Raw genomic sequence first — 17,485 nt, 5'->3', positions numbered from 1 at the left:
CAGTCCCACTGCGTGGCACCATGGGCAAATGTCGGGCCGATAAAAATCTTGAGTGGATTTGGTAGACGGAAACTGAAAGAAGCCCGTCGTGTATATATATATATATATATATATATATATTTGTGTGTCTGTGTTTGTTACCCTACCATCGCTTGACACCGATGTTGGCGTGTTTACGTCCCTGTAAGCTAGCGGTTCGACAAAAGAGACCGATAGAATAAGTACTAGGCTTACAAAAAATAAATCCTGGGGACGATTTGTTCGATTAAAGGCGGTGCTCCAGCATGACTGCAATCAAATGACTGAAACAAGTAAAAGAACAAAAGTTCAATTTGATTGAGAAACTGAAGCGGTAACGGTGAGGGTTATAATGAAATATCGAAGTTTAGCCCCAGATCAGAATTTACTGAGCCAGCCATGTCCATCCCATCTTTTTTTATTGGACACTGAATCTGTTTACAACTGTAGAGTGTATTACGAATATTTCGTTGCAATTTCTAGCAGGTCTGGCTCGAAGTAACACAGTTAACAGTGAATGCTAACTTTTAATACATGGAGCATAAAAAAAAAACTAGATCAGTTTGCAATGTAGCTTCTGTAACTGGAAGCTTAATGTCCTGATGAAGTCTAGGACGATGGTTCTATTTTTTTTTTATCTATGCCCATCCCCCCTTCTATTACTATTTTATTCTGGTGGATCCTCAAAGCCATTCGTTGTTTAAAAACTAACTTTATAAATACATCTTTCAAAATTTCTATTTTGTTTTTTACACACTAACTTGTGTAGGCTGAACTATGTAAAATGTTAGAGAAAGAAATCTAGCTGTTTCTTCCAATAAATACATGCAAAGCAAAACGTTTTCATGAACCCATAAAATATTACTATGGATCCCCAATTTACTATTTTGCTTGCGTGGACCCCCAAGGGTCATATGAACCCAGGTTGAGAACCAAAAGTAAACAAAAGCAGAAGGGCAGTAAAGAGTTTGGTTAGATATGATCGACAAGTCGCTCGAGCACAAACCTCACTGTCGTCGGTAAGTCCAGGGCAGCCCTGGTTAAGAAGGTATTGTCTTTTCTTTCACAGTAATGTACCTAAGGCCACATCATCCAATGTAAGTAGGTTATGATTTAGTTGATATTTTTAATAGGTGAAACAATCGCACAGAAGCTCCTTTTTAGCTCACAAACACCCCTTTACCCTCAGTGGCAAAACGAACGAATTCTTACATAATTTCCCCATGACACAAGCACTTTCAAATAAGGCCGAAATATATTTTAAATACTTCATTTAGTTACTAGCAACAAAATGTGGGTAGTAATTGTTTAATATATAATTGAGAAAGTCGAAGTCGATTTAGATGCTTAACTCCCTAGGCTGCAATCCAATTCAATTTCTAGTGTGGTTTCTAAGAGAGAAGAAAAGCCCTCCATATTTATATATATATATATATATATATATATATATATATATATATATATATATATTACTGGCGTTAATCATTAATTAGAGAATGCAGAAAAAGTTATTGCTTCTTTGTACTTTTTCATTCCTTGGCTTCGTATATAATTTTAGACCTCCGAACAATAGCTAAAACAAGAATAATCATCCTTTAAAATTAAATTGTAAAATATACTGAAAAAAAAAACCTTCTCTTCCTCAGACTAGTATATACCTTGTAAGTATAATGCTAAAAACTACAAAGGACTATAAGGATAAACAACCATTTAGTTCATAAATTTTGAAGGATAATGCAATAAAACAAATAGCTATGAAACTATGTAATGACGGAAATGAACAAACCATCTTAAAATTGTCTTGTAATCCAATTTCAGAGCAAAACAAAAATTCCTAGAAATAAAATTGAAGCCGGAAGTTGAGACAAGAGACTAGTTCTGCAGTTAATATTTTTCACACGGTAACCTTATAGACAGGAAAAGAATGAAATAAAAAAATTATAAATTGCCATATTCTTTTACATTTCAGAGACTTAAATTTTTTTGTTCAATTTTGAAAGTAAATTGTCACCGTACATGTCCAATTAGATGCAATAAAACGAGTAATATATACAAATTAGTACAATAACTATGTTCCCAATACAAAATATTAAAATGTGAATAAGAATATGAAACTATATTAATAATTTGAATAGTGTTTTTTTAAATTGTAAAAACTGGAAATATTGAATAAAAAGTAATAATATGAGAAAATAACAAACAACTGCATTTAGTGCCGACTACTTCGACAGTGTGTCCCGAACGAAGAGAAGAATGGCTGAGAAAGGTTAGTTATCTTGTTTAACTCTATTTTTTTTACAAAATCTGTGTTAGTTGCTTTAATTTAGCCTCCATTTGTTTTTCAGTGTATCTACGATATTGTGCTTTTAATATCGTACGTTTAATTAATTCTAATTTGTGAATTGATATATATGAAAAAGAGATGTAAACATACCGGAAATATTTACTGTCACGGAGTCTGACTGTTTCGGTCGTTTGTTGGAATTGTTTCACCTAAGTCCTAAAAAAGAAAGAAAGAAAATTCTTTACCAAAAGCATAAATATCAGCACATCATATCCTTCTCTTACAAAGGGAATTAAAAAAACTGATTTTGCAATCCGGTTTCAAACCATTCAGTTGGAAACATCGAATTATCTCTTCCAATGTCTCAATTTATCGTTATTTACATTCTTGTCTGACAGTTTCAAACCTGACGATCTTGTGCCACAGTGAGTCATATTTGGTCGACTTCTCCAGAATATCGCATTTAATGTTTTTATGTCACAATGTGACATTAGTGCTCGACATGGTATTAATAAACTGCTATGAAAAAATTGAAGCAAATTGTGTGGTTAGTAGCTCGCTTACCAACCACATGGTTCCGGGTTCAGTCCCACTGCGTGGCACCTTGGGCAAGTGTCTTCTACTATAGCCTCGGGCCGACCAAAGCCTTGTGAGTGGATTTGGTAGACGGAAACTGAAAGAAGCCCGTCGTATATATATATATGTATGTGTGTTTGTCCCCCCACCATCGCTTGACAACTGATGCTGGTGTGTTTACGTCCCCGTAACTTAGCGGTTCGGCAAAAAGAGACCGATAGAATAAGTACTAGGCTTACAAAGAATAAGTCCTGGGGCCGATTATCTCGACTAAAGGCGGTGCTCCAGCATGGCCGCAGTCAAATGACTGAAACAAGTAAAAGAGTAAAGAGTATATATATATATATATTATCACAGTCTTTTGACTGCTGCTATGCTGGGGCACTACTTGGAATGTTTTAGTTGATCAAATGGGCCTCAATACTTATTTTATTGGCCTTTTTGCCGAACTGCTAAGTTACGGGCACACAGACCGAGACCCGTTTGTAAAGCCGTGAGAAAGTGGTGAAAAACAAACTCACGCACGGTTGGGATCCACGCAGTTTCCGTCTACCGAATTCACTAAAAAAAACAGGACATTAGTCCAATGTGGTATGATGTATGCGATTATGTGATTGTGAACTTAACCAAGCTTAAATATATATATAGTGAATAAAACTGGTGATTAGAGGCATTGCAGCCTTGACCATTTTGTATTTGTATCCGCCCTTTAAGATAAGGTGTTATTCAAGGGAGATTTGGTAACTATTTGTAGCATGTTGCACGACCACGTCAACAAAAGCAAGAATACATTCTATTTTCCTCATTAATAAAAAAGAATGTCCAGAGAAAGTTCAGTAGTCCAGCACATTAATTTGTGGATTTATAGAATTTATCAAACATAAATTGAATGTTTTGTTAATGAGAGTGAGATCTCAGGAGGTAGTGTTACCATACTTAATTTTCTTGACAATTGTGACAGATTCCTTCTCAATAGAAGGATACAACAATTCAGTTTTAGAGTGTGAGAAAAAGGTGACCTCTCAGTGTTAATGTTGCAGCTAGAGCAGTGTCTGATGTATTGGTTTCAACTGTAAATGGGATAGAGTTGTCAAGAGCATGGGGGTAAGTATTTTCTATGTTGACTTTAATACTTTTGAAGGCAGTAACAATTTCTTGAAATATTGGAAAAGTAATATATTTCATTAAGGGTCTTACTTTATCCAAGCAAGACTGGCACTGGTGAGGTTACCTTGAGAAGTCTTGTGAAGTATGATAGACGGACAGAAACAAGTGTCTTGCTGTAGAGGAGGTACATGGCTATCCCAGCTGAAGAGAGAGAAACGAGATGATGGTGATGATATATTAGGGCACACCCTTAATGTACAAGGTGAATATAAGAAAGAATATAGACAGAGGCTCTGAATGGTTAGGTGGATAGGAGAATAATAAATAGTTAGAGATGGAGATACAGGTGAATGCAGTCAATGATGACTATGCTGTTAAGGTGAAAGAAATAGGACTGGGTCAAGGAGGGGGAAGAGGAGATGAGTAACACTACTAAAGAAAGGTAGGAAGTGGAGTAACATCAGAAATAAGGAGATGCTGTGAAGTGTGGGGCAATAGGTGAGAGAGGGCTGCACAGTGACAGAGATGGAGGTCACTGATCAGAGGAATCTAGAGGTGGAAAATGTGATGAATGAAGATGGAGGAGACTTTGAAGGCAGATATGCGAAGGTGTTTAGGAGAAAGGGGTGCTCAATAGAAAATAAATTGGTAAGAGATGATACTGAGAATGGGAAATAAGTTCCAGTTCAGTGTCTTCCTGTAGCATTTAGATTGTAAATACTGGCTTTGTTTATCTGTAATCCAAGGCACTGTCTTGCGGAACCGCTGTTTCCAAATCTAGCATTTTATTCTAGAGTAGTCGGAGTCTTTCATTATTCCAGAAATAAAAACACCTATTATTGACACTACTTTAAAGTTACATTCTTTAGCCAGTAGTTTCAAAGCTTAAAGAAACTGATTCAGGGATTCAGTTTGCTATTATATGTGAATGGTGAGCTGATGTGTTATGAAACCCTTGCTCACCAGTTTGATATAGATGCCTTAATTTTAGTGTTAACAAAATACTTGTCTGTATGCTGAAGTATTTATTTATAGCTAGCCATTTGAGATTAAGTATTGTTACAATAGACAATGCAGTACTAATGACCTCAGGCTGGTTGTCTAGTACTGTATTGACTTATTGACTCTCTTCTTATTCCTTATCAGCTGTACCATAGTGGATAAATAGTACTGAATCCTTATGAATAATGGTTCTTAATTCAAATCTAATCAAATGAAGTATATGTATAGAATAGTCTGTTTTAAATTGATGTTGAAAGCATTATAGAATAAACATATCATGAGAAAGGAGGAAAAACCTCAAACTTCTCTAGCTTTAATAGCAACCAAACTAATACACATACACACACACATACAAAGACATGTTATAAATTTCACTCTCTTAAACTTATTAGAACTTTACTTTTTCAATTTCCTCAGAATCTCTTGGAATCTCCTGGCAAAACAGTGCATGGATACCCATGTTAAACTCCTCCAATGTATTGGATTATTTTTCTGAACGAACTAATCCATTCTATGATCGAACATGCAACAATGAGAATGTAAAAATGCAGCACCTAAACCCAGAGCAATTGAGGTGAGTTGTAACCTAAATTATCATTATAGATGGATTTTATACTTTATCTGTGTGTGTTTGTGAGAGAGAGAGAGAACATCCCCTTCTCTAGCTGTCCCTATAACTAGCCTGTATTTTTCAAAGGCATAACCTTTTTAAACACTCAACTGACTACATTGGTAAGTATTAGACTTTTTGCCAAAGTTCATATCACACTGTTCCTAGCATTTGTCCAGTTTGCCTTGCCATAGAAGTGAATAATAAGAAAGCATAATGGTAGTATGATTGAGAAGTTTGCACCTTAGGCAAGTATCTTCTATAGTCACAGACTAGCCAAAGCCTGATGAGTGGATTTGTTGGACAAAAACTGAGAGAAGACTCATTTTAAGTTTTTGTGTATGTGCACGCGCATGTCTATATATTTGTCTACATCTGTAGTTGTTTGTATGAAAGTGTGGTGAGTGATATTGTTGTTTCTCCTATCTACAAATCACTTGATCACTTCAAATCTTAGAAGATGTTAGGGTTTCAACAACTGAGGTGGGTTAAGATATTTTCTGATCCTAAAGAAATACTAAAAAGGATCTTATAATCTGATGGATGATGGGGCTCACCACCAATTGCATTTCGTGTCAATTTATAATTTAAATTGTTAAATCTGGGATATTAGTTCCCCTTCAAATTTTTTTTTTTTTATTTTGTAATAATTTTACCCTCTTTACCCACCAATTTCTGTAATTTTTTTCCATTGCAGCTCAATGACTGGGTTGGAATATGAGTTGCTCCATGTCCAAGAACCTATTCTCTATGTCATACGGAAACAACACCGGCATTCACCAACCCAAGGTAAATTCCTCTTTCATATTCTGTCGCTATTTCATTGTTTTTGTGAATTGTCAAAGAAGGGTACTTTGTGTACTAATTTAGAGGCCTTGTAGTGGGTAAAAAGTGTTTCGAGTATGTGATTGAAAGCTTAAAAGTTTTTCAAAGCAGACTATTTTATAAATTGTATCTTAAAGGTTGCAGAAGTTGGAAGTGAATTAGAAGGTTGTTTTAAGGAATTCCATGAATAATGCTAACCAAAACTTCTCATAGGAACCCATAGCTGATGTTCTTTTCTACTCTAGGCACAAGGCCCAAAATTTCTGGGGAGGGGGCCAGTCAATTAGATCGACTCCAGTACGCAACTGGTACTTAGTTTATCAACCCCTAAAGGATGAAAGGCAAAGTCAACCTCAGCAGAATTTGAACTCAGAACGCAATGATGGACGAAATACCACTAAGCATTTTGTCTGGTGTGCTTACGTTTCTGCCATCTTGCCGCCTTCCTGATGTTAACATAATGTTGGAGACTTATGGTTCAAATCACAGTAGAAATTGGAAACATTTTCTATAAAATAAAATGGTTTCATTTGCATTTCTGTCACAGCACAACTAACACCTGTTCTGTACGATCCAATGATGTGAACATATTTGTACTGTTTATCACTCAATTTCATATATATATAAAATTCGAATTCAATGACTGGCACCCGTGCCAGTGGAGCAATAACAGCACCATCTGAGCGGCATCACTGCCAGAGCAATAGTCTCGCTTTCGTGCCGGTGGCACGTAAAAAGCACCATTGAGCGCGATCATTTCCAGCTTTGCCTTACTGGCACTTGTGCTGGTGGCATGTGAACAAAACATTGGACTGACTCCTGTGCAGGTGGCACGTAAAAAACACCATTTGAGCATCACCGTTGCCAGTACTGCTGGACTGGCCCTCGTGCTGGTGGCACGTAAAAAGCACCCACTACACTCTCAGAGTAGTTGGCGTTAGGAAGGGCATTCAACTGTAGAAACTCTGCCAGATCAGATTGGAGTCTGGTGCAGCCATCTGGTTCACCAGTCCCCAGTCAAATCGTCCAACCTATACTAGCATGGAAAGCGGACGTTAAATGATGATGAGTGATGATGATATATATATATATATATATCATCATCACCGTTTAACATCCGCTTTCCATGCTGGCATGGGTTGGACGGTTTGACTGAGGACTGGTGAGCCGGAGGCTGCATCAGGTTCAATCTGATCTGGCAAAGTTTCTACAGTTGGATATCCTTCCTAATACCAACCATTCTGAGAGTGTAGTGGGTGCTTTTACGTACCGCCATCATGAGGGCCAGTCAGGCAGTTCTGGCAACGACTACGCTCAAAAGGTGTTTTTTATGTGCTACCTGCACAGGAGCTAGTCTGGCAGCACTGGCAACAACCACGCTCAAATGTTGTTTTTCACATGCCACTGGCACATGTACCAGTAAGGCAATGCAAGCAATGATCACCCTCGAATGGTGCTTTTCACGTGCCACTGGCACGGGAGCCAATCCGTGGCCCTGGCAACGATCACGTTCAGATGTGCTTTTAACATTCCACTGACACGAGTGCCAATCAGGCGGTACTGTCATCAGCCATGTCAGCGATTATGAATGTAGATAGTTTCTGTTACCTAGATGACCTAATTTGTAGTGGAGGAGGATATTCTGAAAGTATAGTTGCTTGAATAAGTATGGAATGGATTAACTTCAGAGGGCTTTTACCTCTGTTTGCAGCAAAAGGTCTATCTGAGTGAAAGGTAGATTGTATCATGCTTGTGTATGTACAGCAATGCTACATGGTAGTGAGATGCAAAGAAAAGATAGGAATGAAGCTAGTATGCACTGCTGGATGTGCAGTGTCATTGTGCATGTACAATAAAGTGCTAATATACTGAGAGAAAAGTTAGGCATAGAGGAATCAGATGTAGTGTGCATGAGAAACAACTGCATTGGCTTAATCACATAATGTGTATGGATGAGGACAGTTCCATAAAGTGCCAGTCACTTAAAGGTGATGAAACTTGTGGTGACCCAGGAAGACATAAGACAGAGAATTACAGGCTGATTTCAAGATACTGAGCTTTACAGAGGAGATGACAAAGGACCAAGATGATTGGTGTTTCGCTGTGCGCTTTTGCTGTGTGTGAGAAGACTTGTCCATTACAACAAAAATGATATCCTAAAACGACTTAGTTATGCTCGTACATGCAGGGCCTTGCCCCTGTTCCCTATCTTGGCTGCTGAGAGCAGAATTAGCAAATATTACATCCCCTCCCTTCCAGCTACCTTCCTCCCTCCTCTCTTCCATGCATATGTGAGTGTGTATTTACCTGCATTTATGCATACAAACAAACAACCTACTGCATTGGCATCAGCTGTTTCAAGTGAGTCAGTGTCGGTTGTGTCTATGCCATTATTCATTATCAGCATATCAGTTCACTGCTAAATCTAGTGGTGATGAGTTGACTGTGGAGATGTTGTATTGGATACCTGCACAGAGGGAGTTCAAATCTTCTACTGGTGTTCTTACCTGCTTCTGAACAAGTCACATTTGTCTACATCACTTAGTTTACCTAACTGTTGAGAACAGATATCAGGACATTTGGGAGTGTTATCTTTGACAGGTATCATATTGATTTCAAATTTTGGCACAAGGCCAGCAATTTTGAGGGAGGAGTAAGTCGATTACATTGACTCCAGCATTCAACTGGTACTTATTTTATCAACCCCAAAAGGATGAAAGGCAAAGTTGACCTTGGCAGAATTTGAACTCAGAATGTAACAACAAACGAAATACTGTTAAGCATTCTGCCAGTTCAGTCTTTTTGACAGGTATAATATTGACAAGCATCATATCTAAGGGTAGACTTATATTTCATTGTTTCACATGATTAAATGGGAATTAAGCTCTGGATTCTAAGAATCTCTCCTCTCTTAGGAGAAGGATTTTACACATTACATTTACTGCTAGATCTGTGTTTGCAAAGGATCCACATTCCTAAGCACCAAAATTATGTTGCAATTTTGTTTTGTTCCCCTTTTTGTCCAAAATTATTGACTCCTTTTGTTTTCTTTTCCAGTTACACCTCTTGCTGACTATTACATCAGTGCCGGTATTGTCTACCAGGCACCAGATTTAGGTTCAGTAGTCAACTCCAGAATGGTAATTATTATTTAATTATACAATTTAGGCTTTCTTTTTTAGAACTGAATATATACCATCATCACTTAAGTTCTCTCAATGTACCCTTATCACTTCTTGTCTTATTTATTGTTTCTCATCTTCCTTGTGCCATACAAAGAATTTTAATCATTTTGTATTTAAACTGGCCAGATATGACTTCTCACACCTATCTACAATGTCGTTTTAAAAACAATCAATCACATCATTGAAATTTCAAGGGTATGAGATAATGCATGATGAATTCAAAACAATGTGAATAAATAAGCATTGCATTTGAGTGAGTAATCTGAATGCTAAAGAGTTAAACCAATGTTTCCTCCTTAACCATGTTTACCACCAAAAAGAACCTTTAATAATTGAAACAGAAAGTTAATTATATTAATTTCTTCTAGTTATATTCATCCCCCACCCTAAGAGTGGGGGGGGGTAAAAAAACGTCTGTAGGTACTAGTCCATTTCCACTCTCTAACCACGGGCACAAATAATAAACTGAGTTTTCATTGGTTAAATTTATGTATCAAGAGTTTGTAAGACAAGTTAGGAAACTTTCATTCTTGCTCACTAGTCTACAGAAAAAAGAAACCTTTATTTGTCTTTTTAGTGCTCTTGTTACTAATACTACTATTACATGCTACCAATACAACCATTACTCTCAGTTGTTACAGAGCATTTTATTTTCTTGCCTACTTTAATATCATGCTTATTATGTGTCTTCTGTTTTTATTGTCCTTTTGTCCCTTCTCTCTTTCCCTCTATCAAGCATTTCAAGTTTACTTTGCTCCAGTGACTGTGTTTCTTTTTCAGTTAAACACTGTTCACAGTTTGCAGTCAGCATTTACAGAAGGTAAGGCTTTATGATTAATCCAAAACTAACCTCTCATTGAAAGCATTTTGTACCAGGGATAGCTACCTTTTCCTGTTCTAAACTATACAAAAATTTTTAATCAATTTGGATTTCAGTGTTGTCTTCCTTACCTATGTTGACAAAAATTACCATTAATATTAATAGAACACACATCTCATTGTCTAAGTTGGGAAAGATATGTTCTATTAATATTACTAAGAGTTCTGATGCCACGTAAAAAGCATCCAGTCTACACTGTAAAGTGATTGGCATTTGGAAGGGCACCTAGCTATAAAAACCTTTCCAAAACTGATCTCACCTGTGCTTGTGCCACGTAAAAAGCACTAGGTCCATTCTGCTAGGAAGGGCATCCAGCCATAAAATCCCTGCCAAAGCAGACACAAAAGTCTAGTGCAGGCTCTTGCCTGGGCAACTCCTGTCAAACTGTCCAACCCATGCCAGCATGGAAGATGGACGTTAAATGATGATGATGATGATTAATGATACTTCCTTTCATTGAGTGTAATTTTATCTGCTTAAAATAATTAGGATTGAGGCTTCTACATTAAGAATGTTATCTCCCACATAAATATAATATTGTATAATGTATGAGTATCTCTTTAGCTTGTAGTGCTGAATTTAACTCCTGTTTTGGAGATACAGATGGGTTCTGCTGGGTTGGGCTGCTTGCAATAAATTTCAGAAAGATGTAGTATTTGGTGGTATTACACAGAAAACTCCACTCCATTGAGTTATAAGATTTATTATCCCCTATGTGAAAATCTGAGTCAAATTAGCTGTTGACTTTTGGAGTTCATTAATAAATAGTACTTTTCATCAATATGATACTTGGCAGTTATATGAATTTTTTAGCCTAAGGCACAGACATACCTACATTGTGAAGATGTTCACTTCACAATCACACAATTTCAGGTTTGGTTCCACTGAGTAGCATTTTGGGCAAGTGACTTCTACTATAGCCTTGGGTTGAGGCTATAGTAGACATTTTGGGAGTGCATTGTGCTTGACAGAAACTATGGAAGCTCATCATATTGTTTTGTTTTTATGCGAGGAAGTACTTGAGGCAGGATTTTTATAGCTACATACTTTTCCTGTCACCAACCTTTACCTTTTTTTCCAAGGAATTTGAAAGCACAGAGTTAGAGGACTATCAACAGTAAATGTCAAATGTGTGTGTGTGACTAACTTGTTGCTTTTCTGTGTACTAAATTCCCTCACAATGCATTGTTGAGCCCAAGGCTATAAAACAAGACGCACAAGGTGTTGTGCAATTATGGTTGAAAGCAAGCAAACTTTTAACAACACAGTAATGCCTTCTCTTGCAGTATATGCATATACCTGTGGTGGGTGAATATATGCTAGTCTTCATGTGTCCTCTCATTGATATTGCTTGGCTGGTGTTGACATTGTTCATGTCCTCCACAAAAGTTCAGTGGTGGAGACATGGAATACAGTAGTCATTCAAAAACAGGTAAAGATTGGAACATTGATGGTAATGATTTCATTCCAAGATATGTGAATTGCAGTAAAGTTATTGTTAATTTGTAGAGGTGAAACGGTTGAGTGGATAAGGTATTGAACTATCTACTCCTCATATGAAATCAATTTTTATTTTGTTTTACGTGGTACACTTTATTTTGTTTGTCAGATATATGTGCCAGTTCATCTTGTAATGTTATCTGCATTAGAGTAGTGACTTATCTGAGGAAAATGTATCCTAGGTTCATCCTGCAATAAAACTAGAGTTAAATACTGTCTCTTAGAGACTCTTCAGAGCTCAGTTGATACCTTTCTACTTGACTCATTAGTTCTTCAAACATTGACTAGCAACCTCTTAAATATCTTGTTGGCTAAAGAATAATATATCTATTGAATATTTGTTTATTTATAGAATAAGATATCTAAATTAAAACCTGCTTGATGTGTTTACTACTCTTTTCAATAACACCTACCACCACCTCAACTCCACTATTAAGCACCTTGTGAAATTTTTCCTCTCTAGTAATATATTCCACTGTAATTATTTGTTCATGGTTTCCCATTCAATCATTTGTCTGCAAGTATTCAGACCAAAGGTCAGGCTTCTTTATTCTCTCTCTATATATACATATTTATATTGTTGGACTAATGTTAATATCCTTTAACTGTTTAATTTCCAAACGTTTTGCAGCGCTCAGTTATGCTCGGTACCATCCATCAAAAGGATATTGGTGGGAATTCAAAGATAAAGAAGAAACAGGTAACTTATACGATTCTGTTTTATTGATCATACTTTGTCAATGACTTATGTAAATATTATATTATAAAGTTCCCTTGTTTCACACATTATTTCTTCAGCATTCGCTTATTAGTATATATCATTCAATTTTAAAGCCTCTAATTGTGAACATCTATGTATCTATGTGTGTGTATACATGTATACATACATACATTCACACACATATAGATATGTATATCATCATCACTGTTTTAATGCCAAATTTTCCATGCTTGAAAGGGTCAAACAGAATTCATTGAAGCAGATGGCTAGATGTCTTTCTTATCACCGACACTCACTTATTTTCAAGCAAGTTAATATTTACCCAGAGCTGGACATGTCTTATAGAAAATTGGCTTCAAACGATGGAAAAACTCATTTACAACTATTATGCGATGTCATAATTCAAAGAGAGAGAGAGAAAGATACATGCGTGTGCAGTCGTTCACATATGCACAAAGCCTCTTTCAGTTTCTGTCCACCAAATTCATTCACAAACCTCTGTTTGACCTGGGGTTATAGTGGAAGACTCGCTTCAGATAACTCATAGTAGGACTGACTCAGATCCATGTGGCTGGCAAGTGAACTTGTTAACCTCACAGCTATGCCTATGCCATATGTGTGTGTACACACACACACACATGCAATTTGCACAGGGTTAATAAAATATCTAACAGGAATTGAGTAATCAACTATGCTCCTCCCCTAAAAGGTGTGCTTTGGTGCCAGTGTAAAGAGAAGAAAACATTATTAGATTATGAATAAATAAATGGCTAATACTTTCAGTGCTACAAAGGTTATTGAAGAACCTTCCAGAATTAATCACATTAGTTGCTGTTTCTTTGATTATGCTATTACATATAATTAATACATAAAATTATTTTCTTCATGGTATTGCTGCCCAGCTTTACTTACTTGTGCCGTAACTAAGTCAGTTACAATAATCTATAGTTATTAATAATTTATGATTTGACAGCTTTTCGTTTTTGTATAAATTTGCTTAATTACTTGGTTATCCAGTAACTTTTCTTTTTACAGAAAAGAGTAAAGTAAAAGACACCAAGAAAAAAGAGGAACCAAGTTCAGTATTCCAACGACAGCGAGTTGATTTACTACTTTCTGAACTGAGCAAAAAGTTCCCTCCCCGGTTTGCAGCTCCTGCACAGCCAGACCAAAAAGGTAATTTCTTGAACACTTTCATTCTTCTTGGTCAGTCCTTTAACCAGTGATGTTAGGTAGAGCAACCCACTTCTGATTCAGCTGCTTTTTTTTTTTTTAATGAAGGGTAATGTCTCAACTTCATTTTTATGCAAACACAACCTTAGATACAGATAACAGTATGATTTATTGTAAAACATAGCCAGAGATTTAAGCTCTGCTTGAGCTTCCCCTTGTACATAGATGGCCTATACGCTATTACTTCTAACCACTCGTGCAATTGATATGAGGGGTGTTCATCAAAATTTCCCCTGACCCACTTTCAGTTATTGCAGGAAACGGAACTTGTACAGGTATAATCATACATGTCTCTACATGTCACATTGTAAATTGCAGCTTTCCACAAGTATTCATTTGTCTTTTACAGCTGCTGAAGTGGACTAGGGTGTTATATAATGGAGGCAGTTGAATGCAGATCAGTGATCAGGTTCTTATACTTGAAAGGTCATACACCAAAACAGACTTTTCATGAGATGAAAGAAGTTTATGGTGACGAAATCATTCATTACCATTTGCACATGAAGAAGTTGTCTGCTCGATGGATTCCCCGGATGCTCACACCTTTTCAGAAGCAGGATCAAGTCAATTGCTCCCAGGCTCTTTTGGCAATGTGCCAAGAAAATGAGGAGGGCTTTTTCAGCAGACTTTTCACACCGGATGAAACATGGGTCCATCACTATGATCCTGAGACTCAAGTCCAATCAAAACAATGGAAGCATGACAACTCACAAACCCCAAAGAAGGCTCATGTCCAACTCTCAGCAGGCAAGGTGATGCTCACAGTGTTTTGGGACCAGCATGGAGTAGTGATGATGGATTTTCTGGCAAAGGGCACCACACTTAATGGGGCATATTATGCTTCTCTGCTGCAGTGAGGTGTGGCATGCTGACCAAAGGAGTCCACCTCCTCCAAGACAACACCGCAGTTCACAATGTGCATGTTGCCCAGATGAAAACACACTCCTGTGGCTATGAAATCCTTCCTCATCTCCCTTACTCTCCTGACCTTGCACCTCTTTCCAACCATGGAGTCTTTTTTGAAGGGGAAGCTCTTTTCAGATGATGATGTGAACTTATTTCCAAAATAAAGTCTTGGCTCCAGATGCAAGCTACTGATTTCTACAGATAAGGTCTTCACAGCTGCATAAGGCAATGGGAGAAGTGTGTCACCATTGGTGGTAGCTATATAGAGAATGACTAATAATTATGCCAAGTTTCGTTATCCCAGTCCTTGGGAAGTGGGTCAGGAAAAATCTTTAATGAACACCCCTCGTACCTCACTGTACACAAGCATCAATCTCATTCAAACTAGACATTTCTTACCAGACCTTTCTTATGGATTGGTCAGAAATTGTACTGGTTTTTGTTTACCCTACTCTCTCTCTCACACACACATCTATCTATGTGTATACAACTGGAAATAGGGATTCAAAGAATCAAGCAATTCTTACTGTAAGCTCTCTGCAGATTGTTTGGCAACCATAAAAACAGTAGTTGAGTGTAGGTAAATATTAACATTACCATGGTTCTGAAAATCTATGATTCACAGTGTTGGAAAGTATATGATAATTAATCAGATTCAGGAGAAGTGAGAAAGGGAAAAATATTTTTTTGCCTCTTACTTCTCCTGAATTTGATTACTTACACACACACACGTTAAGTTTCTGCACCGATGCACTGTGTGATATGGGACGAAGCCCAGATACCATTTGATTGTGTAGTGAACTTTGTAACTACACTACTGTCTCTGTCAAAACATATTTATAAAATGTAACCTCACTCTTGCTAAGATGGATATCATCATCAACATTGCCTTTATGTCTGTTCCCTCATGCTGGCATGCGTTGATTTGGTCTAGAATAGACCATCTTTCCAGGTTTTTATCCTGCATATTGTATTTCAGCTGATGACTTATGGCCTGATACCTTTTCTATATCTATCAGTTTGTTCAAAGTGATATGAGATAGAAATGACTTGAATTCTTGGAAGGTAAAATTCTCCAATGATAGTCACAATAAACACTAATTTTCTTCCTTCACAATATATAAACATGGAACAAAAAAGAAAATGTTTTAGTTGAACAGACACCTAGGTCATCATTTGACCCTAAGAAATACTTATGTTTAACATCATCTTTATTTATTTATGTCTTTTAAATTATTCTGTTAACCTGAGCTTGTACCATTGCTTTAAATATAATCCTCTCTTTGCACTCTGTGTGTTGATTAGTGGTGCTCATTCACTTGCAAGCATTCAAACCAAGTTTCCTGTTTCTTCTTCCTCCTGATTAAAACCATAAAAAATTTTTGTGAAAACATACATATCTACTACCGCCAACACAAGTTATTGAATAATAACCACTCTACTTTTTCAGATGAAAGACCTGAAGTGAGAGTGGAAAGTCGAATGGATAAAACGGATGACAAACAGAATTCTTCTGGAACCAAAGTTCCCCCAGAAAAGAAGCCTAAATTAATGAGATAATGGAAATTGGACAAACTCTCTCCCACCCTTTTTTTTCTAAACATTTTTCTCCTTATTATTTTGGATTAGAATTCAATAAACAATTCATATTAATCATTTTATTGTATTTGTATGTGAAGGTGAACGTATTTTAAAGCAAGAAAATACCTGTGCTTTGTTTTCAATTTCTTGTAATAACAGGCTAATCAGATAATAACAATTCAAAGTAATTAACTACGAAAAAAGCTTTTGTGCATTGGCAGAGAATATTACCCTCACCGGTGCTAGTGTTGGTATATTCATGAATATATTGTTGGTATATTCCCAAATAAGTGGATCTATTGTTTAGGAGAATACTATTAACTTGTTTAAGCCTTGTACTGGATAATAAATTGAGAAAATAACTAAAATAGTTCAAATACTAAGAAATAAATATACTCAGTTTCATTTTTACCAAATAATTTACGAAGGAGGGAATAGGTTATTTCCCTTGGAAGTTTAAAAATAATTACTCCCGCCGTTCAACCATGCCCAAATGTTATTCCTCCCTCCGTTTACCCAAACATTTTTTTCGAAATCAATGTATACTTAAAACCTCCCCAGTCACATAAGCAATGTGTGTGTGAAGTTTAAGAAAAATTGGTCGAGCCGTTTTGGTGCAAAATGAGGACATACCGATACACACAGACAAACAGACATTTTCAGTTTTAATACGTAAGATATATATCATATATATATATAATTGATTCAATTAACTCTTGTTGCTCTGTTACCCTTTGTTCTTCTATTCCTTCGTCTTCCCTCAAAAACTCTCCACAAAAGGATTTGAACTTAGGGAGTTAAGAGGTGAAATACTTCAATTATTTTGTCTAGGTATTGTATTGCTTTTGTCAGTTGACTGCCCTTAATATAATAGTAATGATGATTTAGAATTTATTGTCATCACAAATTGTATACCTGATAAAAGCAGCACATTTTGCTGCTTATTTTATCAGCCCACGAGAAGAAAGAAAAAGTGAAGTTAATACTGGTAGGATTTGAATTCAGAATGTAAAAGGGATACAATTAAAATATTATTGAGCATTTTGTTGGTACCCTG

At 36.5% G+C, this 17,485-nt stretch overlaps 2 protein-coding genes across 3 annotated transcripts in view; one reads left to right on the top strand and one right to left on the bottom strand.

Moving 5' to 3' along the window:
* LOC106879939 (enhancer of rudimentary homolog) overlaps positions 1-1,930 on the bottom strand; it is an 11,572-nt gene extending 9,642 nt beyond the window's left edge. Inside the window, exon 1 of the mRNA XM_014929698.2 lies at positions 1,805-1,930. Coding sequence (XP_014785184.1) covers positions 1,805-1,807 — 3 coding nt within the window. The 5' untranslated portion in view covers positions 1,808-1,930. The remainder of the gene's footprint in view (positions 1-1,804) is intronic.
* Positions 1,931-2,124: 194 nt separating this feature from the next.
* LOC106879940 (mediator of RNA polymerase II transcription subunit 6) lies at positions 2,125-16,500 on the top strand. Of its 2 annotated transcripts, none has more exons than XM_014929699.2 (8): positions 2,125-2,284; positions 5,405-5,561; positions 6,295-6,386; positions 9,480-9,562; positions 10,388-10,427; positions 12,619-12,687; positions 13,744-13,884; positions 16,298-16,500. In XM_014929699.2, exons 1-8 carry the CDS (start codon positions 2,272-2,274, stop codon positions 16,405-16,407), a joined length of 705 nt encoding a protein of 234 aa, XP_014785185.1. In that variant the 5' UTR covers positions 2,125-2,271; the 3' UTR covers positions 16,408-16,500. The 2 variants fall into 2 exon arrangements, with proteins under 2 accessions (XP_014785185.1, XP_014785187.1); XM_014929701.2 differs by lacking the exon at positions 2,125-2,284 and adding an exon at positions 3,843-3,982.
* Positions 16,501-17,485: the final 985 nt, after the last annotated feature.

This window comes from Octopus bimaculoides, chromosome 11, assembly GCF_001194135.2.
Source record: "Octopus bimaculoides isolate UCB-OBI-ISO-001 chromosome 11, ASM119413v2, whole genome shotgun sequence".
In the NCBI taxonomy this organism is placed as follows: Eukaryota; Metazoa; Mollusca; class Cephalopoda; order Octopoda; family Octopodidae; genus Octopus; species Octopus bimaculoides.
This window is presented reverse-complemented; position numbering and strand designations above follow the sequence as displayed.